Source organism: Puma concolor, chromosome E4 (assembly GCF_028749965.1).
Source record: "Puma concolor isolate L17-30 chromosome E4, mPumCon1.1.hap2, whole genome shotgun sequence".
Classification (NCBI taxonomy): domain Eukaryota; kingdom Metazoa; phylum Chordata; class Mammalia; order Carnivora; family Felidae; genus Puma; species Puma concolor.
The window spans coordinates 58,195,832-58,223,291 of record NC_141683.1 but is presented as its reverse complement, the minus strand read 5'-3'; the positions used below and the strand labels follow the sequence as shown (position 1 = coordinate 58,223,291).

At 46.1% G+C, this 27,460-nt stretch overlaps 1 protein-coding gene across 1 annotated transcript in view; it reads right to left on the bottom strand.

Moving 5' to 3' along the window:
- Positions 1 to 27,460, bottom strand: part of SELP (selectin P) — a 57,278-nt gene that overhangs the window by 11,743 nt on the left and 18,075 nt on the right. The window contains exons 4-11 of the mRNA XM_086693467.1: positions 18,893 to 18,983; positions 16,900 to 17,286; positions 14,523 to 14,630; positions 13,886 to 14,071; positions 12,183 to 12,368; positions 10,517 to 10,702; positions 8,685 to 8,870; positions 4,585 to 4,770 (exon numbers count right to left, since the gene is read on the bottom strand). Of these exons, the coding sequence (XP_086549593.1) occupies positions 4,585 to 4,770; positions 8,685 to 8,870; positions 10,517 to 10,702; positions 12,183 to 12,368; positions 13,886 to 14,071; positions 14,523 to 14,630; positions 16,900 to 17,286; positions 18,893 to 18,983 (1,516 nt within the window). The remainder of the gene's footprint in view (positions 1 to 4,584; positions 4,771 to 8,684; positions 8,871 to 10,516; positions 10,703 to 12,182; positions 12,369 to 13,885; positions 14,072 to 14,522; positions 14,631 to 16,899; positions 17,287 to 18,892; positions 18,984 to 27,460) is intronic.

The window sequence follows — 27,460 nt, the reverse complement described above, 5'->3', positions numbered from 1 at the left end:
CAAGCTTTCTGAAAGCAGTGCCTCGGCCAGTCAGGCTCATTTTGCTTAGCACTTTTGCCTTCAAAACAAAAGAAAATAAAACCTCTTGAAGTCCTAGGTAATTACTTCATGGGAATGTGGTATTTCTGGCCTTTCCATATCACCCCACGTGTTTTCCGGTGACAGGCTATCCACCAAAAGATTGTGGATCCTCATGGCCTGAGTCCACTCAAATAACTGAAGTAACACACTGAATTTCAGTTTAGAATGCTCAGATTTTTGAGTAATTAATAAATGTATGTTGGTAGGTCAATTTCATTTACCAAACATTTATTAAATATATCTATTGGTGGGGCGCCTGGGTGACTCATGGGTTAAGCGTCCAACTTTCACTCAGGTCATGATCTCGTGGCCCGTGGGTTTGAGCCCCACGTCGGGCTCTGTGCTAACAGCTCAGAGCCTGAAGCCTGCTTGGGATTCTGAGTCTCCTCTTTCTCTCCTCCCCTCCCCCACTCACGCTCTGTCTCTCTCTCAAAAATAAACATTACAAAAAATTTAAAAAATCTATTGGTGTACGTCACAGACATTAAATCATCTGTGAACATTTTCACTAAAACAACTTTTTCAGACTCTTGGGATTTCATTCTCAAACCCCAGGAAATGCACAATGTCAGCGGCAGGAGAGCAGGGACCTTGTCATCTTTTCAACACCGCATCCACGGGACAGGGTCTGGCACATCGTAGGGGCTCCAGAAACGTTTGTCAAATGAACAAAAAAGCCCATGAGCACAATTTAATTTGGATGCATTCTAACAAGTGTTTTTAGCTGGTCTGAAGAGAAGTGACTGTTTTAAAAAATTGATTCAAGTGACTTTCAGCACACAAAGAGAATTGCCGCAGCATTAAATCCACTTGGGGCTCTTGCTTTGGTCTGCGTTTTGTCAGTCTTGTTCCGCCAAGGTTGTCGATACAGGTGTGTGTGTGTGTGTGTGTGTGTGTGTGTGTGTGTGTGTGGTTTTTTTGGTTTGTTTTTGTTTTTGTTTTTGTTTTTGTTTTGTATGTGAAAGTCTCTGAACCCTCTTAGGTAAGAATGAACCTCGCCCAAACAAAGGCCTCTAAATAAATTTAAGGATTTGACTTTGAATCAAGTGCGGAAGTAGGTTTTCCTGCCTGAGGCAGCCTTGATGAGGTACACGGGAAGTCTAACTCCCATCTGGAACATCACGGGCTCCCGGCAAACATGGCCGAACTACATCTGTGGAAGAGCTGAGGGCAGACGTAGAGGAAGAGATTTTTACCAAAGAATGACCTCTTGGGTAACTTGAAAAAACAGTCCTATTCTTAAGCCTCCTGTAAAACTGTCCCCAAACCTGAGTGATTACAAGAAGAATAGAAAACAGATAAGGATTGCTTTTATCACATGATTAGTGCTCTATCTTCATGGACTTCTGAGACAGCGCTGTCTACCACAACCACCTTCATGGATATCTTCCTGTAACCCATGAAGTAAGTGTATGTGACTGCACGTCAATGCATAAATTGTCGGGTCCACTGGCACTCTGTCGTCAACTGACAGCATACTGGTTTGTATTATTTTAGACAGATTTAGTTAATTCTTCTCTGTTTCTTTGTATTATCTCTTTTGAGTTAGATATCGTTTCTGTCAGGAAACTTTTGGAAAGAAGATACAGTGTAAATAATAAGTTTAACCAAGTTGGCTGTTCTAGACTCCAAGTTTCGAAATGAACACTTGGAACCCCCATGGAGTCAGAGAAATGTTGGAGGAGGGGAGAGAAAAACAGAGACGCAAGCCAGGCCAGAGCTTAGAGGGTACTTGTGTGCTATATTATAGGACTTGGGTGAGCAGGGACATGGCCGAAAGGGCAGAGCTGGGACTGGGACTTGGAACAAGGACCTCCTTTCCCCACTAGGGGGAGGCTGATGATTAGGAGTTGGGTCCAGCGTCCAAATATGGTCTCCAGAGCGTCAATGTCAAAGTGATGAGGAGAGCCATGGTCTGAATCAAGATAGTGCCCCTACAGTTGGGGACCTGAGGGTCATAGCAACCAGATGTAAGCAACTCCGGAAAGGACTCTGGGTCCCAGAGGACTAAGGCAGTGAGGACAGTGGGATATCAGGCAGTGCCCAAGTCCCAGAAGGCCAGGAACTGGTGTTCTAACTCGAAAGGAAATGTCTGCGGAACCACTCAAGAAGGAAATCTCTCACTGCACTCTGACATGAGAGACCGAACGCTCCACTGCCACACTGGCCATGCTAACTTGGTGGCCCTCACACCACACCCCTCTGATACAACCTAGGATGCCGCAAAACTGTGCAAAAATCGGGGTTCCGGGGTCAATGTTGAAGGGTTAAAACTTTATGGGTTCAGGCACGTAAGAAAAAAAGAGGGACTCTTTACCCACATCTAGAGAATGCATTTGGAGAGTGGGGTGCAAACACAGGCCCAAAAACCAGAGCTCAAGATCAGGCTCTGACAAGGCTGAGGAATTGGAGGCCTGCTGTTGGCTAAGGCTGCTGTCCGTGGTCAGGACTGGTTCAGGTGGGGCTGGTCTGCATGGTGGGGGGCAAATGCCTCCTCTCGTGGAGGACAGGGGGCTGGCAAGGTGTGTGTATGGGGGGGGGGGACGGGCTTCAGAGAATAGAGTTATAACAACCATAGTGGTTGCATGTATGATTTCAGATTTTAGTGAGATAGTTCTTAGGCGTTTTTTTATTCTTTAGCCTTACCACAGAATGTGGGAAAACAGAACTCACGGTAAATGTCAATGGAATAGGTGGATGAGCAAATGAAAACCAAGTGAGGAAGCACAAACCCTTAGTGTTAATCCCCCGTAAATGGTCTAGATTCCTCAGGTGCCTGTAGTATAGCGTTCTGACAGCAGATGGCAGCATTCTACGTCTTTAACCCCAGAATTCTCGACCACAAGAGAGACCTCAGACATGATTGAGTCCACTCCTCTCCTTTTGGAATCCAGAAAACTGAAGCCCACGGTGTGATGGGACTTTTATGGCTCAGGACTTTGGGGAAGAGCAATACAGTTCTTTGGGTATTAATCTAGCATTCATTTCACAAGAAGGAATAAACGATATTTTAGCTTTTTTTTTTTCCATATAACTAATAGATTTCTATCAACATTCTCTCTTGTCTGATCACCAGGCACTGCCATCTCTGAAGTCAATTTCAACCCTTAGAGTGGCAACCTGGCCAGTGGAAAAGAGCGCCCTTAGGAGACCGACAAGGGACTTCGGAATGCTGCCACAGGGTGGCAGTGCAGGGTAGTGGTGAAAACACCAGCCCTTTAATCAGGTGAGACCTGGGTTGGAGTCCAGCTCCATACTGCCCACCTACTTGGCCTTTGCCTGCTGTGGATCCTCTCAAAGTCTCCGTTTCCTCTTCTTTAAAATGGGGGTCGTGGGGCGTCTGGGTGGCTCAGTAGGATAAGCGTCTGACTTCGGCTCAGGTCACGATCTCACGGTTCATGGGTTCAAGCCCCGCGTCGGTCTCTGTGCTGATAGAGCCTGGAGCCCGCTTTGGATTCTGTGTCTCCCTCTCTCTCTGTCCCTCCCCCACTCACGCTCTGTCTCTCTCTGCCTCTCAAAAATAAACATTAAAATGGGGATCACAATAACCATGTTCAAGGTTGTCATGTGGATTGAATGAGATCCTGTCTGTGAAATAGCTGCTACTTATTACGCAAGCAATAAACATTGGCTATTAGTGCTGGTCTTATTATTACTGAGCACACTGAACAATAACTTGGGCCACTGGTGCCTTTGGAAAGTAAATGCGAGCTATGAATTAATTACTTCAGCAAACTCCTATTTTAGAGCACACTACATGCTAGGAACTCGTAGCCAGATGTTTTGGGGGAGACAAAGATAGATAGGATCCAGCTCCTCCAATCCACTGGCAACAGGGCTTGTGCTTGAGCAAATGTAACCAGTCAATGATAAGCTTCAGCTGAGCAGCATTTGTCACACAGCCACTGATTCTAATTGCTGCAGGGACACGAAGATGAAGAAGGCATGGTTCCTGTCCTCAAGGACCTCGTAATCCACATGGAGGCAGAGCCAGGAGAGAGGCACGCGAGTAGACTGAGATCCTCAAGGGGCCAGGATGAAATCATCCGCATCCTTGCATAAGCTCGGTGCCTAGGCGTTAGCAGTGCTCACGGATGGTGCATGGAGGAATAAATTAAGTCCGCAGAAAAAGACTTGATAAGGAAGTAAAAGTCCCAGGGACATAGCTGAACTTCATCACTTGTGAACCTGTGACTTTCAGCGAGTTACTTAACCTCTCTGAGCCTCTGCTTCTCCTCCGGAAAATGGAGAGGATACTGCCTTTCCTCGTTATATTTCAGAACGGTGGTAAACATCAAGTGTCATGATGACAATTAAAATGCTTTATAAAACTGTGCAATGTTTTAAGTTAGAAAAATATTCAAAGAGAGAGAGAGATTACCAATGCTCTGTGGAGAGTGTGTTTCCTTTAGCTTAAGAACAGTTTTACATGAATCCATGGTGATTCTTCATTCTATAATATTATCCGAGAAGCCGTAAGAAAGGACAGACCCATGATCCTACCTTCACATGTTGGTGGGGGACCTGTCCAATGTCCAGATGGAGCACAATCCAGTATTTCTGGTCCAGATAAAGAGAATCCTTCATCACAGGTGAATTGGCATCTGGACTTATAACTGGAATCTCCAAGAGGCTGGACACAGGTCATTGTTCCATTCCGAGGGCTTAGCAGAGGTGTGCAGGTAAAGGCTACCCAGAGCATGGTACAGGAGAGAAGGATCATTTTAGAACACGGCAACCTGACATCAGCGTGTACACGCATGTGTGTGTGTGTGTGTGTGTGTGTGTGTGTGTGTGTGTGTGCATGTGCGTGCTGAATCCACAGGGGCAGCATTTGGTTAGAAATAATCGTTTGAATTTCATGCCGCTTTATCACCAGGTAGAGGTCGTGGCACCAGGTAGAGGTCGTGGTTGTATAAAATAGCGACTGACAGTTGATTGTCATTCTGGAACCTTCACCCACAGGGAGCTTTAGAGGTCATTTTAAAGCTGTTGTTGTTTTTAATGTTATTTATTTTTGAGAGAGAGACCAAGCGTGAGTGGGAGAGGAGCAGAGAGAGAGGGAGACAGGATCTGAAGAAGTAGGCTCCAGGCTCTGAGCTGTCAGCACAGAGCCGGATGTCCTCTCATCGGGCTTGAACTCATGAACTGTGAGATCATGACCTGAGCCAAAGTCAGATGCTGAACTGACTGAGCCACCCAGGAGTCCCTCAAGGTCATTTGAAAAGGAACTGGTGCTTTGGGAAGATAGTGACACAGCTCATTTCAGTTGTCCCCGCACAGGAGTGGAAGTGGCTGCTTCCTTGACATCTTCAGAAAGGGACCTAGTGACCTTGCCAGAAAACAATGACAAATGACCGGAAGTAGGAAAACAAAGTAAAATACTTTCTCCTCCCACAAAATCTACTTTCCCCAACCAAGGAGTATAAAGAATCCGGGTCTAAACCCTGGCTCTGTTACTTATTAGCAATGTGTCTCTAGACTTTTCTGAACCTCAGTTGCTTCATCTATGAAATGGGAAACATAATACTCCTTGCCTTGCAGGGCTCCTCAGCCCTTTAGCTTATTATTAAAATAATAAGCTAGTTAAATCATATGTAAAAATTAAGTTTGAAAATATTTTTTAAGTCATTGACATGCGGTAGGCACATAACGTAACTGGCCATCTGCAAAAGCTCTTTCCACCAATGTCATCCTACAGGGACCAGCCCCAGTGACTGTACATGTTCACCTACAAAGAAAGGTAAATTAGATCTCATGGCTCTTTACCGTAGTTTATGCATATGGAGTTTGAGGCTCCAGGGCATTTGCTTGGGTTGGAGATCATGCTCTGTGACTTTAGGCAAGTCACTTAACCTCTCTGAGCCTCAATCTCTTCACTTTAAAAATGTGGAGAATAGGGGCACCTGGGTGGCTCAGTCGGTTGAGCATCCAACTCTTGATATCAGCTCAGGTCGTGATCTCGCAGTTATGGGATTGAGCCCTGTGTGCGGCTCTGTGCTAAGCGGAGCCTCCTTGGGATTCTCTGTCTGCCCCCCCCCCCAAATAAAATAAAATAAAATAAAATAAAATAAAATGAAATAAAATGAAATTAAATTAAATAATTCAAAAAAGAAAATGTGGAGAATAGCATTGCATACCTTCCAAAATTTTTACAAAAGCAAAAACACTCTGTATGTAAATGTTAATAGTTGCCAACTAATGAAACTATAAAGTCCAGATTCAACGTGGTGACATTTAAAAATGAAGACTGAGGGGCGCCTGGGTGGCGCAGTCGGTTGAGCGTCCGACTTCAACCAGGTCACGATCTCACGGTCCGTGAGTTCGAGCCCCGCGTCGGGCTCTGGGCTGATGGCTCGGAGCCTGGAGCCTGTTTCCGATTCTGTGTCTCCCTCTCTCTGCCCCTCGCCCGTTCATGCTCTGTCTCTCTCTGTCCCAAAAATAAACAAACGTTGAAAAAAAATAATAAAAAAAAATAAAAATGAAGACTGAGAAAACGTATGGTTTAGGGTGTTTCTTCTTCACTGTTTGCTTTGACAGAACCATAGTCAGTGACGGCAGGGCTGAACCTGGGGCCATTCTCCAGCCGCTGACTTTGAACTGCCTGAGGTTCCAAGCGCAGTTTTTATACCTTTCTCTTCCCTTCACCTCTTCCTCTCTCCAGGTACATTCTCCTCGGCCTGATCGACTTTCCCAAAGATCTAGGCATTTTCTGCCACCTGAAACGTCTTTCTGTGTTCAGTGTGTATGTGTGTGGGGTGGTAGAGAGGAGAGGAGACAAGAAGACTGTAAGGACACAAAGGAGGGTCTCGATGACCTGGAGTCCGTGTCTAGCTTTTGTGGCCGTGCCTGCTGATAGCTGGGGTGCATGTCAGGAGGCAACAGGGCAAAGGGGACACTGAAAAGGGAAACTGTCTGATAACACTCTCTCATAAGTCTTACATCAGCCAGTGGATTGCAAGCCTCGTGGTGCCTTCCTGCCCAGCCCACATTCAGGTATTTCACTTGATCTCACCCGGCAATAATAGGAGAAAGTTCAGTCGGAGTAAACAAAGAACTAAAAGCAGAAGGGAACTGGGAGGTCACAGGAAGCTGTGGTGAGTGTCAACCTCGTTGCTGTGAAACACAGGCAGGACAATGTGAGGCAACGAACTGTAATTCCGATTACTGTGATAGAATTCTATGGAAGAATTCTAATCCCTGTGATAACCCTCTTAGGGGACTCCAAGTTCTTCCCCAAAGTTCCATGGACTTTGGAATATATCCAGGCTGCAATGTAGCCAGGATTAAAGCCGAGAAGGCGAAATCACAAGCCTTGCTCTGGTCTTTCCAGACCCTGCTGGAAGGTATATTCAACCCCAGCACCAGTGGCTTGCCTGCTCTCTGATGCCTAGAAGTGCAGGACATCCAACTCTGCTGAGTTCATTCATTCATTCATTCATTCACTGTTGTCCTAACTTAGCTGTGGTGTGTGTGTGTGTCTGTGTGTGCACTTGAGTGTGACCTGAACAGCAAGTGGTTTCTTCTTCATTAAAAACACGTGTCTGCCTGCTTTCACTCAGATGTTGAAAGCCTGTGCAAAGTGACAGACAAAGGCAAACAATGCAGAATTATCTAGTATCATCCCTATTTGACTTTATTATTAAAATTGAATCTGCATCACGAAAATACTAATCGCATAGAGGGAAAAATGAGTGGGGAAAATTTTGGAAGAAGTCATACAAGAATGCCAGCCATGCCTATCTCAGGCTGGGAGTATTTAAGACGATTGTTTTGTGTGTGTTTCTTTATTTCTCACTTTCCCGTAGCTTTTATAAATGAAAACCCTGCTTCGTAAAAGCAATTGCCATAAGCCTGAAAAACTGGATGCACTGAGTGGAAAAAGGCACGAGGGGTATGAAAAGCCTCTATCTGTTCTTCAGTTGGCAAACACAAATGACCAGAGAAAGTTCTGGTTCTTAAAATATTGGCAGACTACCCTGGCTTTCTTTTCAGCTCCATACAATGTGGATATACATGCTGAGGCTGAATATGCATGTTTTCTCTACTGAGGATCCTGTAATCTTGCATTTATAGATTAATTGCTTCCTTCTACATCACTCTTCACTTTACCCTGAGTCTATTTCTCCATTCCTATGCAGATCTTGGAGGATATCTGCAGCACCTGTAGATCCTGCCTCTCCTACTGCACTGTTATACCCAGAGGTCATACTCCATGGTTCCCAGGAGCAGAGTGCTGGGTCAGCCTTGATACAGCCATCCTGAAGCTATTTTTTTTTTCCTTCTGGCCTTTCTAGGCACTGTCTTCAGCCACGTGAGAACAGTCTACCTGGTTCCTGATAGAGGCTTCCAGGTCCTAGTAAACGTCCTGGTAAGGAGTGCACAGGGGTAATTCCCTAGCTCTGATTACCAGATACCCTGCCACTGGTGTCACCTGCCTGGCCCCGCATTTGGGATCACTGGGTCACAAGACGAAAAGTGTTTCTTAATTTTCCGGTCCATTTCAAGCTTCTGGCCCCTAGACGGTCACCGCCGCGAAAATATAGCCTTTTAAAATGCAGCCTACCCTGGATTTCCCAGACGCTGGAGAGAACTCAGCTTACCCTGGCATTGTGGGGGAGGAGCACTCCAGGTCCCCGTACCCAAGCACCGCAGCTCGCCTGCTCCCACCAGGAGTAAGCCCTCGTCACAGGAGAAGCTGCAGGTGGATTGGTACCGAAAGGCTCCAAACGGGTGGGAGCAATTCACCTGGGCCTGGTCTGGAGCCGGAAGATCCTGACACCGCAGCGCTGAGAGGTGAGGAAGTAAGGGAGTGAGGAGAGGGGCTCACACAAGCTCTCGTTCATTTTGACCCCTTAATCCCGTCTAGCGCCAAGAGCAGGGATTTCTTTTTTTTTTAATTTTAGTTAAATTAAAATTAATTTATGAATTTAATTTAATTTAAAATGAATTTAATTTAAAATTTTTTTAATTTAAAAAAAATTGATTTTTTAAAACTTACATCCAAATTAGTTAGGATAGAGTACAACAATGATTTCGGGAGGAGATTCCTTAGTGCCCCTGGCCCATTTAGCCCATCCCCCCCTCCCACAACCCCTCCAGTAACCTTCACTTTGTTCTCCCTATTTCTGAGTCTCTTCTGTTTTGTCCCCTTCCCTGTTTTTATATGACTTTTGTTTCCCTTCCCTTATAAGAACAGGGATTTCTGAACGGGGCATGTTTAAACCGGAGGGTGAGAAATGGCACAATGGCACTTGAAGGATTTTATGAAGAAAATTCTGAGGCATCGTAAGCATTTTGGCAATATGCAGGAATAATTTTTTAAACCTCATACTTTTGGACCCACGGGTCTATGCTAAGTATGTAATCAAAATGAATAGCAAAAAATCAATCCACGGGGGCACCTGGTGGCCTAGTCGGTTAAGCATCTGACCTCACCTCAGGTCATGACCTTGCAGTTTGTGAGTTCGAGCCCCACGTCGGGCTCTGTGCTGTCAGCACAGATGCAGGGGATTCACATCAATTGCCCAAAGATCCCAGTAAATGGCAACATGAAATGCCAACATTGCACTTCTGGGACCTGACTTCTGTGTGGGGTACCCCTCGTAAAAATAATATCCTAATGACTTCCCTGTGTCTTTGTTCTCCTATAAGAGCAAAATATTGAAAACATGAACTACTGAAAGAAGGTCACTTTGTAAAATCAGATCACAGACATATAATTTATAAGGTAACATTATTATCATTTTGCATACGTTTGTAAAACTCATAGGAGTTTTTAAAGTGAATTTATTTATTTTGAGAGAGAGAGGGAGAGAGAGAGAGAGCGCATGAGCTGGGTCGTGCCGGAGAGAAAGGGAGAAAGAGAATCCCAAGCAGGCTCCGCGCTGTCAGCACAGAGCCCCACACAGGGCTCGAACTCGCGAACCGTGAGATCGTGACCTGAGCCAAAACCAAGAATTGGATGCTTAACCAACTGAGCCACCGAGGCACCCTCAACTCATAGCAATTTCAAGCTTGCTTTTTACCCACATTCATTCACAACAGTAATGAGGCACGTAGGTGAGGCAGATAATAATCCTCCCGCTCTACAGAAGACGCTGAACTTCTGAGAGACCAAAACCTTGTTGCCAGGGAACGACAGAACTAGACTAAATGCCCTGCCCCTTACTCTTCTACGCTGTTCCTCACGCATCATTCCTTCCTCCCAGTCCCATCTTCTTCATGCCAACCCACTCAGCGGGTTTCAATCGGTGAAACCTTCACCTTGAGTTCCAACATGCTGTAACGAACGGGTGTTTTGCTCACCATTTCGTCCCTGGGGCCAGCACAAAGGGCCGGGTCGTTCTTAGTGAACGTCTGAGGAATAAATCAATGACTGCTAACTGCATAATAAGCTGAGAGACACAGAAGGAACGTGCCGATGTCACATTACCTTCACAGACCGGGGCGGGCGCTGTCCACCGTCCCAAGTCAGTACACTGGGCCATGTCAGCTCCTTTCAGCCTGAAGCCATCAGCACAACGGAAGCTACAGCTGGTGTTGTATGGCAGCGGTCCTGAGAGTGGGGAGCAATCCGTGCTTCCATGAACCGGACTCTCCAGTGGCTCACAGGCAATGGCTAAATGGAAAAAGTTGTCGTCTGAAACTGGGTCATGGAAGGGCTCAGTTCTCTCTCACAAGAGCCACTCAAGAGATGCGTCTTCCTACCCATATTATCAGTACGTTCAGAACCCTGAATCCTCCCTTTTGCAAAAGGGAAACTGCCTGGAACACCTTCCCGTGCCCTCTTTGCCTGGGTCACTCACCTGCCTTTTGATCTCAGCTTAGACTTCACTGTCCCTAGGAAGCCTTCCCTGACTGCCGCCCTCCCAGCAGCTCAGGGGTAGGGACTTCCCTAGTGTGCTCCCCACAGCCCCTGCACTGTGCGGAGACTGCTGTGGTCCTGCCCTTGGACCACAGTCTCCCTGAGGCTGGGCTTAGCCGTTCCTAGTTGCGTCCCACAGCCCGGCCATGTTTGGTACCTCGAAGGTACTCTTCAAATATTTACTGATGATATTTGCAGAACTGGATCAGGCAGGAGGAGATATATAACAGGCTGGACGTTTAAGGAAAAAGCTGAAATAACATGGCTTATTGTTGACATCCTATTAGCTAGGTTTATAAAATGGTCCTGAGTGGGCCATATCTCTGAAACACAGGATGTCAGCGTCATCAGACTTCAATTGCCAAGCGAGTGCAGGCCAAGGACAGTTCCTGCACAGAACTGAGCCCTGAGTGGCCTTAGCTCTGATACAGACCAGTTTCCTCATGTGCTTCCTTGATAAAGCATTTCATTTCCAGGCTATTCCTGGGTTTTTTTCAGAGTGTGAAGACCACCATCACACCCTGGGCTTAGACCTCTGGTTGTTACAGAATCGGAGCATCAAAGAACCAAATATCCTCCAGAGCTTCTCTCTTTACAGATGAGAAAAGGAAGGTTCAGGAATGAGTTACTTCCCTGACGTCTTATATCCGGACGGTAGCAGAGTTGGGCTTGTGATCTCCATCTCCTGGGCACTCACTAATCCAATCTTCAATTTCCTGCTCCCCTATTCACCCTTTTTGCCTCAGAAGCTGAGGGCAGGAGGCAACTGCACAGAATTCAGCTTTGTGCTGTTGTGTAACCGTCTAGGGTTGCATCACAGCCCCTGTGGACGCAGCGCACCTCGCTCCTTTGTCAAAGTCACCTCCAAACGCTAATGGGGAATCCCCCTCTTTGTCCTAATAGCCACCATTCTGGCTTCCTCTCAAGTAGAGGACATTGTCCCACAGCTTGTATTGCCAGTGAGGCAGAAAGGGAAAAAACGAGGCAGAAATGAAGGTTGATTGAATGCCCAGTCTAACACTAGCTACTTTCTACGTGCTGTTTAACTGTGTGCTTTTTATATACTTCATTCTCACAAAAGCACCTTAGCTCATTTCATGGATGAGAAAACCATGCCTCCTGGAGGCTGAACAACCTGTTCCAATGTCAGAACCTGAAGGAGGCTACCCTGAGCCTTTCCACTGCGCCATGGCCCCTTTCTGGGTGGAAGAGGGCTACTAAAGGAAAATCCTACCCTCACAGGCTGGCAAGGGTGCGGTCCACTGGCCAGAGCCAATGCAGCGGAGATTGGCCCAGCCTCTCACTTGATAGCCAGGTTCACACTCAAATCTGCAGCTGGAGCCATATGCAAAGGCAGTGAGGGGATGAACACAGTCCATGGTTCCTTTGCCAGGGGCTTCCAGGAGTGGACACCGCACAACTAGAGAGAACAACCAAGGACAGAGACAAAGATACTAAGGAAGGAGAAAACCCAGACCCACAGCTGGAAAGTAATGATATAACTTCCAGGAAATCCAGGTAGAGCTAGGAATCTGTAAGGGTCAGGAGACCCTAATGATGATTTGTCCAGACTTGGACAATCCATCCACAGGGTGACCTTAATCTTAGGGAAAAAAAAAGACTCCTCCAAGGTTTTTATAATGTCCTCTATTCCTTTATCTCTATAAACCTGTTGTGGTAGGTCTTCTAGTATCTAGAAGACACTGGAAGGATGTAGATGCCATCCTTTCCCTCTTGCGTGAAATTTATGAATGTAGCCATTCTGAAAACTGCTTGAGAGCTCTGAGTTTGGGCCAAGGGAGGACTTTTTAAAGTTGTTTGTAGTCAGATCAGCCTCTTGATTTTTCTGGAGCCTGGCCCTCTTTTCCCGTCCTGATGTACTAAGTGGCAGGTGGAAAGGAAGGTCAAGTTGTGGTGATTCAGGCCAGCTTATCCATAGACCCCCACCGTCCTCCGTACTCACAGCAAGGACTGGCACAGTAGACATCGCATATCCCCAACCACCAGAAACTCCCCTGCACACCCTGGGGGTGAGGCTGTCCACACCCCCGAGGCTGTGCACTGCACCACCTCCGGCCCAACTAATGCAAATCCCTCTTCACAAGCAAAGTGGCAGCTGGACCGGTATCGGGGCGCTTCTGGAGAGGGAAGACACATCATGCTTCCTCGCTCAGGAGTCTTCAGGGGTGGGCACTGGGCAGCTACAAACAACCACAGAGCAAAGGTGTGAGCCCTTGGGTTATGCCCAGCACCTGTGAAACCTTAGGATGCCCCAGCAGCCGTCTGCACCTTCTGTAAGTGACGGGCAAGGTGAAACACCTGGTTGGTTCAATGGTACTTTCAGGAGCCATTTGGAGAGATCCAAACATCCCCATTTTGCATTTAAAGAAGCAAGGTCAAAGTATCAAATTAATAAGACTCAACCCCTAAGTCCTCATTATTATACTGTTCACTTTGCAGTTAGCAAAGGGAGAGAGGTCCCTTTGTGATGCTTTTGCCTGAGAATCAAGAGTTAAGGTGATCACCTCACTCTATAGATGCAAAACATGAAAATCAAAATCAGTGTCACTCTCATTGATGGGTAGTAGTAAAAATCAGAATTCCCCATCGAATGTAGATGCTCATCATTTCTCACATTTTTCTAAGGTTTTTTTTTTTTTTTTTTCTTGAGAGGGAGAGAGAGAGAGACAGCATGAGGTGCAGAGAGAGAGGGAGACACAGAATCCGAAGCAGGCTCCAGGCTCTGAGCTGTCAGCACAGAGCCGGACATAGAGCTCGAACCCATGAACCATGAGATCATGACCTGAGCTGAAGTTGGACACTCAACCAACTGAGCCACCCAGGCGCCCCAATCGCTCGTGTTTTTTAATGGAGAAAGCTTATTTTCCCCTTATTTTCTAGTCGTCATCGAGGACGGAAAGAGTAGGGTCCACATACCTATACATTGCGGTGGGTTATTTGTCCACGTTCCGGAAGCCAAACATTCCAGCTTGCTGGGTCCATTCAATTCGTACCCTTCAGCGCAGTGGAAGCTGCACTCTGAATTGAAGGAGAAGTTCCCGAGAGGGTGGCTGCAGTTCATGAGCACATGTTGGGGGAGACCAAATTCCCCACACTCTTGGACTGTGGGGACAAAACATTAATTTTCTTTTCATTGCAGGTTTAAAGACAACGTCAGGTTTGCTGGACGTTGGAACTATTTGTATGACCCTCTTAATCCTGTCTTTCTGGGCCTAGTCTAACCCAACCTGGTCATCTTTACTTGGTTCCTTTGTATTGGCTACATCTTGGGATATAATCAGTCTTTCAGTGGTTTTTATTTCAGGCAAGCAAAATCAGCCTTTGTTTTGCCTCCCTTTTACCGTGTAGGTTTTTTTGAACCAATGGTCTACGGATAAAAGGTTTCACCCAGAGGGTGTGTCTTGGGACAATTTGAGTGGGGCTGACCGACTGACCCCAGAGAGGACCAGGATGAGCTTTACCCCCTGGAGAGTCTCCAACGTGATTTGCTTCCTGGACCACCTCCGGCACAAGACCAAAGGCCACAATAATATCAACAAAATCGCGCCCTCACCATATTCACATTCTGGTCCATAGAATCCGGGGAAGCAGGAGCAGGTGTAGTTCCCGATGGTCTCAATGCACTCTCCTTGCTTGCTACAGGACATGTCCTGGCAGGACGCTGCACGGATGCAAAAGGGTCAGCATGGTACGCATTCCCGGGAGGTGTGAAGAGAAGTTAGATTCCTTTCCAAGCCACAGACCCAGCCCCTCTTGGTATAAGACTGAGCTAGCCAAGCAACACAAAACTACAGTGTCCTCTGGAGCGCCAGCCTGTTCCCTGCAAAGGGCATTGTGGGAGCCTACCAGAGCATTGCATAGCTTCCATTTTAAGCTGTTGTCTAAGGAGGGATTGCTTTGTGTAGCCCAGAGAGACAAAGAGCCACTGATCGATGTGTAGACAGAGAAACTCCTCTATGTGGTACAAAATAGATTGTGGCTTTTTAACCAAGAATATGCATAGAGTTGTATTATTACGGAAACCCCTATGATGGGCATTACAACATAAAGGCTGGGCATCAGATGTGGCGGGGCGGGGGGGGGGGGGGGTGGGTCACACATATGTCATCAGAGTCCTGGCTCTGCTGCCTACTATTACAGGATCTCAGGCAAGTGACTTCTCTGAGGCCAGCCTGCCCCGGGTTAGGGCCAAAGCCTTCCACTGTTTGTTGATTTCAAATCTGTGCCCAGCGCCGCACAGTGGAGGGGCAGGGGAACCACATGAGACGCTTAAGACCTCCTCGTGGTACAGGACAAACAATCCCATGGAGAGATGTTTCACGGGCCTAAATATGCCAGGCTTAGGTAGTGCAGAGTGCGACTGACTAGCCACACCCTTCTCAGTGAGTCCCAGTGGAGAAGGGCTGAGGTTCCTTTCCTACGAGAGACTCTTTGTGGGCGTGTGCATCATGCACCCGATGGAGGGTTCTGAGAATGTTGTCGCTGATGAGGTCACAGCTGGGGGCAAGGCCTGTGGCTATATTTTCTGGTGGTGTTTCCTCTGCACACATTGGGCCACTTTAGGGTTGATTACAAGAGGGAAGTCATATGTCACATTCAGGCTTGTGCTAGATGATGTCTACCTACATTCCCTCTCAACTCTGAGAGGCTCGAATTTTAGAGGTCGGGCCGGTTCTACAGGAGGGCATACCCGAGGCAGCCGGCAAGTTTGGTGGGGCTGCACGGGGGGCCTGGGAAGGGTCCGAGTAAAGGGAAGATGCAGGAGGCGATAGAGGTCTGGTCCACATCTTCCATCGTATTCACCTTGACCCCACCAATGTCTTACAGCCGTGATACCCGTGCCCTATGTTCTTGGAGCACACATGGTTTGTTCTGATCGTAGCTTCCTATGGATCTCAGAATGATCTCATGTGCTACAGGGGGTGGGAGAAGCCACATCAGAGAGATGCAACCAGTTCCAGCATAGGCGCGTGACCCCAGGAGGACCACGCTTCCACGCATGTCTGCCTACTCAGGAACCGGTCACTCTGTCGAGAAGCAAACATACTTACAGGGTCTCTTCACTGTCAGTTCCCTTCCCTCGTGCCACTGGTCCCTACCAGCACACCTGAATGCATGCTGCCGTCGAAGGGAATCTGTAAGCAGATTCCTTCATAGCCTGGACTTTCCTCTCATCAATGAAATGAGAGGACCTGACTGATGAAGTTCTCACGAGGACTAAATGAAACTAATACGAAACAGGCTTATGACCCATGAACTAATAACATCACAATAACGTAGTGATGTACAATAGCTATCAGTTATAGCTGTGTCTCCTAGGGGCCAAGTTATCTTCCAACATATACTGCCCATTATATGAGGGCGCCGTGGTGCCGAAAAGCTCTGGATATAAATTTTAGGGGACTAGAAACTCCTGAGCATCTATTTAATCAGTTATACACTGAGGAAGGTGGATCCGATGATTGTAAAATGTCCTTCTAGTTTCAGAAAAACCCAGGTTTCTCTACTCCTGATCTTATATTCTTCAAGGTGCTCCTTAATGCTGCATGCTTGTAGTTTTTTCTTTTAATTACTTTAATTTTTTTTAAGTTTATCTATTTATTTTGAGAAAGAGAGAGAGAGCGAGAGAGAAGCAGAGGGAGAGAATCCCAAGTAGGCTCCCCGCTGTCAATGTAGAGCCCGATGCAGGGCTCAAACTCATGAACCATGAGATCATGACCTGAGCAGAAATCAGGACGCTTAACCTACTGAGCCACCCAAGCACTCCAACCGTCATTTATTCTTTTTTTCACATACCTGACTTTGTGACTCGATGTTATTGACTCAGTGGCTCTATTAGTGAACCAGTGGCTCTATTACCTCAGTGGCTCTATTAGGGAAGGCATTTTTTTTTTTGAAACAGATAAACTTCAGAGTACAGAAGCTCCTACCTGTGTAGCATAGTGCCCGCTTCTTTTTCCAGCAGGGCTCATCATTCCACTTGCCAGGGGCCGACACGCTCTTGATGTAGATCTCCACACAGTCCTGGTTGTTCTTCTTGTTGTTGGGCTCGTTGTCAGCCCAGTTCTCGGCCTCTTTGGTGAGGACCTTTTTGGTTCCCACCCAGGTCCATTTATCATCGATCCTTCGGATCCCAATCCAGTAGTAAGAGTTGAAGTAAGGCACGACATCGTTGAGGTAAGCGATCTCTTTTTTATTCTGGATGGCCACTAAATCCGTGTAATGCTTCTGGCAGAACATCCTGGAATAATTCCATGAATATGCTTTGGTGCTGTAATTATAGGTCCACGCTGCCACTTCTTTCTGCTTTATTAATCCTGAGTAAAGGAGAGCGAGTGCCAGGTTAGCTTCCTTCACCGGGAGTCCGTGAGCATAAATACGCTTCTGTGTAAGTCAGATGGGTTTCTGACTGGAAGACAAAGAGCTAAAATATGACTATGTTGTGTCTAATCTAGTCGTCTTAAGAAGGAAGAGTGGTTTCCATCTTTCACCCAAACACATATATATGTGAAGTCAAAATAAGAAAATGTACTGTTCTGAGGACGCTTGGTGCTAAAAGATTTGGAATCATAAGAGAACAGGGTTGGAAGGGACCTTATGAGGCATCTAGTCTCCTTTGGTAAACGGAAGAGACATAGTAAGTAATTTGTCCTGTTTAAAGGACACACAGAATGTCTTGGTGGCTGCCTCATATCTACAGGTTCAACCTCTTCACGTGGAAAATAAGATGCTTTATGATCCGGAGCCTACCTGCTGGGCCAGCCTCATCACCCGCCATATTTACCTTCTTAGCAAAACAGAACTCCCACTTCTGTGCTTTGCATATGCTCCCTGCTAGTCTGGCTGCCCTCCCCACTTATGCCTGGTAAACCTTTCCTCCCCCTGCTTTCCTTGACTTCCCCGGGTAGGCACGTCTCTGCCTCCACTTCCCGTTATCACCCTCTGGGCGTTGGAACGGCTCTTCATATGACACGGTCCACGCCGGCCAGATTGTGAATTTTATCTCTGGGTCCTTGACACCAAGCACAGAGCGTGGTGCTTAACAGGTGTTCAGTAAATACTTGTTGAGTGAAGCGCAACGTGTTTGTGGCAGAGGCAGGTCGCAAACCAGATCTCCTGGCCTGCGATCCTACGCTCAATTCCACTGCTCTTGACTGTTCGTCTTTGATAAGTTATGCTACGCCCTCCATCTCTGCTCACTCACGTGGCAAAATGGGGCTTAGAACAAGCCGTTTGAATCAATGCCTGTGGCAGCAAGTAGCAATAAAGTTTGTGCCCTCTGAAAGTGTAAGGGGGACTCTGATGAAAGCTGTTGTTATCGTGGCCAGTGGGAGCTCACCCGGGCCAGAAGAGGCCAGATCCCACACGAAGAGGTGTACAATGTAAGCAATCAGGCCTGGAAGTGCCTCTTTTTCCTGTTTATAGAGTCTTGTTCCTATTCAACCCTGTCCTCTGCTGCCCGCACGAGGGTCATTTATGTTTGTCCCTCCCCCACTGACACCTCCACTGCATTGTTTTGCCCTAAGACTTTATTTTGGCATCACCAGGGCTGCGATATTGACTTTCGTGGACTCTGGGCAGCTTTTCTTTTATAAGCTCCTTCCTCCGTAATAAAATGCTAAAACCTATATTTTATAATTGCATTAGTAGAAAGACATACATATCAGTACGGTATACTAAGACGTTTTTGTGGGTCCCTGACAGCACTGTGGGCCAGGGCCTGCTGTGCCCAGTGGCTAATTGGTCCTGGATATGTCCATTTCGGTTTGTCCCAGAGCCTTTCCACCAATATGATGGTGTTGGGTGCATTTTTCTTCAAGGCGTCTGGGCGGGAACAGTTTTCCCATTCCTTGTAACAACTGGCTAGCATCCTTAACTTCCCCTCATTACTCAGCCTAGACGAAAGGTTAACACCAAGTTTACCAAAGATTAGGGCACTGAAGCAAAGGAGTTGGGCAGTTCTGAAGATCACCGTCTGAAATCTCCAGTTCCAGATGGCTTTTAGGCAGCTGGCCTGAAACAGGAAAGGAAAACTTCCTTTTAGTACCCATGTGAAATCAATGTGGCCCCCCAAATCCCTGTTAGTAATCATTGTATTGAGTTCTAATCCTCCTTGTTTCCAGCAGGGTGGAGGTTCAAGTGCTCTGCTTCCTTCTCGTTTCTCCCTGCTCTGCTCCGAGCCCTGCTCTGCACCCAGGCTGAGGACAGAAGTTGTTTCTTCTCTCATTCGATAAGTATTTATCAAGTAACTACTTTGTGCAACTAAGATTTTTCATTTACGAAACATTTCATAATTTTCATGTAAGAAGAGTATTGTCATTATTATTATGCAATAATCTCCCTTTAAGAACCACTATGCCATACCCCAAAATAATAGGAAGTTGCACACAAACTCCCCGATCTGCACAGATACGTCTGACCTATACTTTGATGCACAGGGCATCGACAAATGGTGCTGGGCTATGCCGTCTGCTCTGTATTATTGACCTATGTCTTGTCTCCTTGCTTTACAATGGCGGCCTATGTCCACAGTACTGTTCAATATTTAATACATATGCACGGTACCTATATATTTAATATTTATTAATATGTATAATAATACTATTCCCTTTGGATCAATAGCAAGTACTATATTTAATGGGCTCCCTTCTGTGGGGACTTCATGAAATCTGTTAACATTTTAAAAATGTTTCGAGGGGCGCCTGGGTGGCGCAGTCGGTTCAGCGTCCGACTTCAGCCAGGTCACGATCTCACGGTTCGTGAGTTCGAGCCCCGTGTCGGGCTCTGGGCTGATGGCTCGGAGCCTGGAGCCTGTTTCCGATTCTGTGTCTCCCTCTCTCTCTGCCCCTCCCCAGTTCATGCTCTGTCTCTCTGTGTCCCAAAAATGAATAAAAAAACGTTGAAAAAAAATTTTTTTAAATGTTTCGAGACAAATAAGTTCCGGGAACGCTCACCTTGGCCAACTCCCTCATGCTGCACATGAAAGTACTAAACGTTGGTGAGTCTAAAATCACATATGCTTTCAAAAAGTTGAACCTTTTAAATTTGGATTTATTATTACCTTTTTTGTAAAAGAAGTGAGATTTAGTGATCAAGAAAAGACTTCAAGCTTCAAGTTGTATTGTATTAGGTAAAAATTTTGTAGAGGAGGAGGAGAGAAGATGAATAATATAAAATTTCCTATTATTAGGAGATCGCTTATATATATTTTTTAAGTGATGAGGGCTATCAGATCACTACAGTATTTAATTCCACTGGAATAAAAGACATGATGGGACATTTACTTATTGTAAAAGGCTAATCTTTACAATGTGTTGGAAATCCCATTGCTTGTTAATTTTAAAACTGATGATGAAAAATATTAGCTTTCCACTTAGACAGGTGTAAGGCGTTACACAATTTTCCAGAATTCTCTCAGAGGCACAAGGAACAGAAGCATTGCTGCTAAAGAGCACAATAGCGTAGGCTGCATGAAGGGGACCCCAATATTCACCTTTGACCTTGCGCTGGGCTCCTCCAGTAGACTAGAGAAGAAGTATAGTATTTTCACCCTAATGGCGCTCTCCCTGTGCCCTTTGGAAGTGGTTTTCTCCCTGTGCAGAGTGTTTCTAGGGGTTTCTCTGGCTTTGGGGCAAGCTCAAGGAAGTGTGTGGGGAGGCTCCTGCTTCCCTATCAGCGTCCAACTCCGGCCACTATCCTAAAAGAGCTGTTTCATGTCGTAACTTCTTTGTTTAAACTTTGAAATATGGTTTGGTTTAAACAGAATTGAGAGAAAGAGAGAGAGAGAGAGAGATGGTTTTAAACATTTCAAGGTTTTAGAGGACTTGGTAGGTGCTTCTGATCAACCACAACATGTAAGAAAGGGAAATACATTACGCATCTCCTACTTTAATCTGATCATATTTTTCCATTAAAAAAAATCACTAAATATTAAGAATGACTCTTCACAGATTATTTGAGAGATGAAGGAGGCCATAAAGATTAATGCCAGGTCAGTTAAGCATTTCTCCAGCATTCTGCAGCAGATCTTTTGGACTGTGAATACTTGAGATGAGTTTCAGTGAGTAAAGATGATTTGCCTAAGCTTGCTCACCTGGATGGATGTTGGGTTAGCATAGTGATTACCCTTGCAGGACTTTTGAACTCCTTTGAAAGCCAGATAAAAGCTATCGTCAGGATTCTTAAAAAAAAAAAAAAAAAAAAAAGCACAGTTGCAATGTTTTTAGACAGTTTCAGAAGACTCATAGATCCACTAAGTCTGTCCACGTTTAATGGACCGCAAGTTCGAATCTCTGTTAACTGTAAGGCAGCACCTTGGCTCACTGGAAACTGACAAGGGTTGTATGTGGAGAATGGAAGACGCCATTGAGTGGTCGTTTTCCTCTGAGGCTTCCTTGGGGTGGGCAGGCCTTCCACACCTGCCCCTGTTCTACAGTGTCGTCTTCAGATCTAAGATCCTGGAAAGTTAAGGGCCGTGTCCTAGTGTTATTAAGCCTGTTTAGTGTTGAAACAAGAGGAAATGACTCTAGGAGAAATAGCCATGCGCTCTGCTAATCTTTAATGTTCTCTGGCAGCCCACTTCAAACTGGAAGTCACCGAGAAGCCGTCTGAGACTGGGTCATTAGAATAACATCCTGTGCCTGCGTAACCCTTCATTAAAGCCACTTCACACCGCGATTGTCTTTAATTTTACCTTTTCTAAGAACTACAAGTATGGGGTGAAGAGAGGGGCAGGGAGAAAGTGGAAGGAGAAAGTGTTTATCCCTTGCCCTCACTTGGCTTGGGTACCGGATGCCAGCAGAAGTCCCATAGCTGCCGGCATTGCGAGCGGCGCACAAAGTTGGGAGAGATGATACCGCGGAAAGGGATTCTGTTCTCCCGTCTACATTGTAGACCACAGCTTTGCACTTTTAGAGCAGAACTGACAAAGTCCCTCCCTGGACCCTTTGCCTTCTGCCCCGATGCTATCTGATTTCTCTCCTTCCTCTGGTTCAGCTTCCTTAACTTCTTTGCCTCCCTTTACTCTCCGGCCTCCTCCAAACTCCAGCCTGTGAAATGGCCCTTGCTACCTTTATCACTGAAATCCTAATTACCAAACCCAGTGAACATGTGCCCTTGTTATTTTCCTTGACCTTTCTGCAGCAATAAATACTGCTGAGTAGTTCCTTTTGTTTAAAATGCTTCCGTGGTTCCTTCTCTTGATTCTTCTCTTGCATCTTGAGCAATTTTGATGAGTCTCCCTCTGAATCTACTTCGACCCTCTTCTGGCACTTGTAGAGATAGACATTTCCCTGGGTTCTGGCCTCCATGACCCTATTCTCTTATCACTCATCTGCTGTCCTGAGGTCACCTTCTGGTCATCTCTTTGCCAACGGCCCCAACACTGTATCTCCATCCCTGACTTCCCTCTTGAGCGTGATGTCTGCAATCCAAGTGCAAAGCAAACAAATGATCGCCCAGCTGGAGGAGGATGCTGGCAGAGGCTTCTCAAGGGCAAGGGCTCTGCCTTAGGTCTGAATCTCAGCTATAGTAGAGAGCAGGTGCTTACTGCTTAATAAATATTTTATGAATGGATGAACAAATAAAGAGCAATGGCAGAGAAATGACTGAAAGTAAGACAGAAGGGTATACATAAGAGTAGGACATAAGAGTAGGAAAATGTTGGAAAATATGTGATCATTAGACCTAAGTATTTAAGGGCTACAGCAGTATTTGTATCACATTTGAAAGTATATTATTAGGCAGAAGAGCATAAGAAATCGGTGCAAAAAAATGACCTTGGCACTTTTTCTCATTCTATTTGGGTGTGAGAGAAGCAAGGGGCATGATGGTTCACATCCCGCGTGAGGGAAAAAATGAGTAGGACTCACTCTCTTCACGCCATGCGGGTACGATAGAGGGATATGTGGAGAAGTGCGGGAATCAAGGATTGTTAACATAGGTCGTGTGTTTCAGGAAAGCTGGGAAGGGTATCAAATAGCAGCAGCTCTTAGATGTTGGGGATGAGAAAGCACATTTCTCTCCTTTGCCCAAACCCTTCACATGAACCTGTCATCAAATCCCACTGGCTTTACCTTCTGACCTGATACCTGGTCGTTCTCTGGATTTCCGCTTACTGCTACAGAGCTAGTGCACACATCATCCTTTCCTTCCTGGACATCATCTGACTGGTCTCTTATCCTCAAGTTGCTCATCTTCTATTGTTTCTCTATAATGAAGTCAGAGTGATATTTCTAACACAAAAACCTGACCGCATCACTTCACTACCTAAAATCCATCGGCTGTTCCTACCCCTTGAGCAATACCTACAAACTCCTCGAGATGACACATATAGGGCCCCTCAAAATGTGGCCTCTATTTGTCAAGTCTCATCTCCTGCCATTAATTTTCAATTTATTTGTGCCTCTCCCCCCCCAACCCCAATTCTACAATGCATTTGTAACGAAACATCTCGTAGTTTCCAGAAGGCACTGTATGTGCCCAATGTTCTTCTTATTGCCCAGAGCACTCTTTCCTTCTATGTGTGCCTGGCTCTATAAGTCCAAACATCTTCTCTTGAAAGGAGCCTTCTCTACGATCGATCCTTCCCCACCGGTCACCAAGACAGGCACTTCCTGGCCCCTTGTCTATTTCAGTAACTACTGATTTGCCAAGTGCCTACAATGTGTCAGGCGCTCTTCTAGGCACTGGCATTAAAATGGTAAAAACAGACATCATTCCTGTCTTACGGAATGTATGATCTATTGAAAAAGACAGATAATGAAGCACCAATAAATACATGGCAGTTCATGACAAGTAAACGTGAAAACTGGAAGCTAGCGAGAAGTCGGGGGAAATAAGGTGAGGCTATGTGATACAGGGACTTGTGGTCACCTTAGGCAGGGAGTTCAGGGCAGACTTCTCCAAGGAGATGATGTTGAAACTGAGAGCAGAATGGCCAGAAGAAGCCATCCAGGGAGAAGCAGGAGGAAGAGCATTGAAGACAGAAGGAAAAGCGAATGTGAAGGCTTTGGGTGGCAGCCAGGTGTGTGTGGAGAGTTCAAAGAACATGAAGCCATCAGTGTGGCTGGAATGGAATGAGCAAGAAGGGCATGACACGAAGCTGGTCACAGATCACTCCGGGCTTTGGGAACTAAAGCTGGGGGGTGAGATTTGGTTCTAAGTGCAAAGAGGAGTCAGAGGCCGGGGGGTGTGAATTTTAAGAGAGGCAATGATGGGGTCATTTGGTGTCAAGAACTGGGAGGTCCCAGAGGTCAAATGGAAAGGTGAGTTGGGGCCCGATCTTGCGGATCTGACATAAATGTTAGCAGAAGGGATCCAACCGTCAGTGTTCTGAACAGGTGCACGTAACCATGGTGGCTTTGATGACTCAGAGGTAGAGAGGCTGAGCTGTGGAGAGAGGAGACTACTGTACTAGTCCCAGTGGGAGTAAATGGGGGACGGGCTTGGGCTGGGGTCAATGGGAATGCAAAGTGGGGAGGTAGATATGAGGGTTGCTGGGGAGGCAGGACTATGCAAGGTGCTGGTGGCAGAGTCCAGGTTTCACAAGGCATTACAATGGACACAACACTTCTCTCAGGTTCTGGATGGGAGTGGTGGTGGCATAGCACGGATATTGGTAGCCCCAGCTTAAAGGCAGACCATGAAACACAGTGGAAAAAAGAGGTCTCCAAGACAACAGCAAGTTAGAAATAAAGACAGAAAGGAGCCCCGGACATTAACACTAAGAATCAAAGCACGTGTTTATATTAGACTACCGATCACCATTGTTTAGGTTGATATACTAGCATTAAAAATAAAGCAGCATACCTAATTTTTGAAAGTACATCAGAACCTGGCTGAGCTACATCCCTACAAACATAAAAGAATCCTTTTGTATTTGACTTTGTAACATTTCTGTTTGCTTTTCAGCTAGAGAAGCCAGACACCTAGCAGACAATGTAATAAATGCCATTCATGAACCCACCACGGCCTACTCTCTAGGGTTAGGTCCAGGGTCTTTTTCTCAGTGTTGCCCATCACGTGGTAGGTCATTTTGACTTCTGAGGATCTGATTAATAAGCCTCTGCTTACAGAATTCTGAAGCTACATATGCTAAGAGCCAGTGGTCAGCCCAGGAGTGTGTGAACCATGTAGTGACATTTTGAAAAACAGGTAATGGAAGGAAGAAATAGAAGCCACAGACCTAAGATGGTTACGGTGTAAAATGGCAGAGAATCCAGACCTGCTCTTAGCCCACTACATCTCTCCCAACATCAGTGCAACTTAACTGCAAATTCTCAATCAAAGGCTCTCGTCCCTGAGATCCATCTGATGGAAAATACCCCACCAGCTAACTCTTAACCTCTTTCCTCAGGTCCTAGAGGTTAACTGAAGCCACTCTGAACTTGAAGCCAAATTTACACACAAAGGGTTGAGGTTCCGGAATCCCAGGGGCCAAATGTGCTCAGGGGCGAAGGAAGAGGTCTAGTCTTTGGAATAATGAAACCAGTGTTAGAGGTGGAACCATCAGGCCTGGATTGCAGACTTCCAGCCTAGTTTCTTTTCTTTTTTTTTTCAAGTCATCTACCAGTTCTTTCTTTCTTTCTTTCTTTCTTTCTTTCTTTCTTTCTTTCTTTCTTTCTTTCTTTTAAAATATGAAATTTATTGTCAAACTGGTTTCCACACAACACCCAGTGCTCATCCCAACAGGTGCCCTCCTCCATACCCATCACCCACCCTCCCCTCCCTCCCACCCCCCATCAACCCTCAGTTTATTCCCAGTCTTTAAGAGTCTCTTATGGTTTGGCTCCCTCCCTCTCCAACTTTTCTTTTCCTTCCCCTCCCCCATGGTCTTCTGTTAAGTTTCTCAGGATCCACATAAGAGTGAAAACATATGGTATCTGTCTTTCTCTGCCTGACTTATTTCACTTAGCATAATACTCTCCAGTTCCATCCACGTTGCTACCAAAGGCCATATTTCATTCTTTCTCATTGCCAAGTAGTATTCCAACCTAGTTTCAAGATGCCAGTGGAGGAGCTTCTGAGCATAAAGCAAAGGAGGCGATAGGGTGGGTTTCCTAACCTGAGACCCATGTGGGGGTTGGGGAACCCCCTGTCCTTGCCCAGAAAGCTTGGTGTTTATGTGGATGTTTGCACTTTCATCTGGGACAGAGAGTTGTACTTTCACCAGAATCTCAAAGAATTCCACAATCCAATGTGTTAATACACTTCCGAAATAGAGGAGGATCCCAGAGAGAATAGAAGGAAGAGATGACTAAGTCCTTGTCCATGTAAGTTGACCAATACCGGGAATGTCTGATATGCAAAAGAGGAGACAAAGGCAATCCACGTTCTTTTGTCACTGGAGTTCAAACTCAGGACAGACTCAAATTCCTTTCCCCTCTCTCCCTAGTCCTCTTATCTCTATTTCTCCCCAACACAGAAAATCCCCATTGCCAATATTTGAAAAGTGAACGATAGTAAAGCAAAGAGGGGGTTGAAATCATGTGTGAGTGCTGCTCTCTTCTGGCATCCCGCAGAAAGGAGCTCAACAGCAGAGATGTTCCGTTGGTTCCAACAACAGAGATGTTCCGGACTGCAGGGTTTGGGACTGTGGGAGAGACTCCTGGCAAGTTGGGGGTAAAACCGTGTGTATCTTATCTGTTGATAAGTTCATGAATGCCTAGTTTTCCTTGGATCTTCCCTGGATCCCAAACCCCCACGAATTTTTTTCTTTTTCACAACAATAATAGCTGACATTGACAAATCAGTTACCATGTGCCAGCCTCAGATTTACACGCTTTTCAGAGCAAATCCTACTTAATCTTCCAAATGACACCATAAAGTAGAGCACCATAGGGGCACCTGGGTGGCTTGGTCGGTTAAGCATCAGACTCCTGACTTCGGCTCAGGTCATGATCTCACTGTTCCTGAACTTGAGCCCAGCAATGGGCTCATGCTGACAGCACGGAAACTTCTTGGGATTCTCTCTCTCTCTCTCTCTCTCTCTCTCTCTCTCTCTCCCTCCCTCCCCTGCACACACTCTCTCTCTCACACACAAAATAAATAAGTAAACTTAAAAAATAAAGTAGAGGGGCGCCTGGGTGGCTCGGTCGGTTAAGCGTCCGACTTCGGCTCAGGTCAGTGGGTTCGAGCCCCGCGTCGGGCTCTGTGCTGACAGCTCAGAGCCTGGAGCCTGTTTCGGATTCTATGTCTCCCTCTCTCTGTGACCCTCCCCTGTTCATGCTCTGTCTCTCTCTGTCTCAAAAATAAATAAAAACGTTAAAAAAATTTAAAAAAAAAATAAAGTAGAGCACTGTAAGTATGTCTATTTTACAGATGAGGAAACTGAGTCACTAACAGCACTGAGACTTAAGGCAGCTATGGAAACCATGTGGTTACTCTGCGAGAGTCCCAGCTGACTCCTAGGGCTCAGAGAAGGAACTAGGAGAGCCCGGATGAGAGAGCATTTACCCACAGGTGTGCCACAGGGCATTTGCTCAGCCTTGC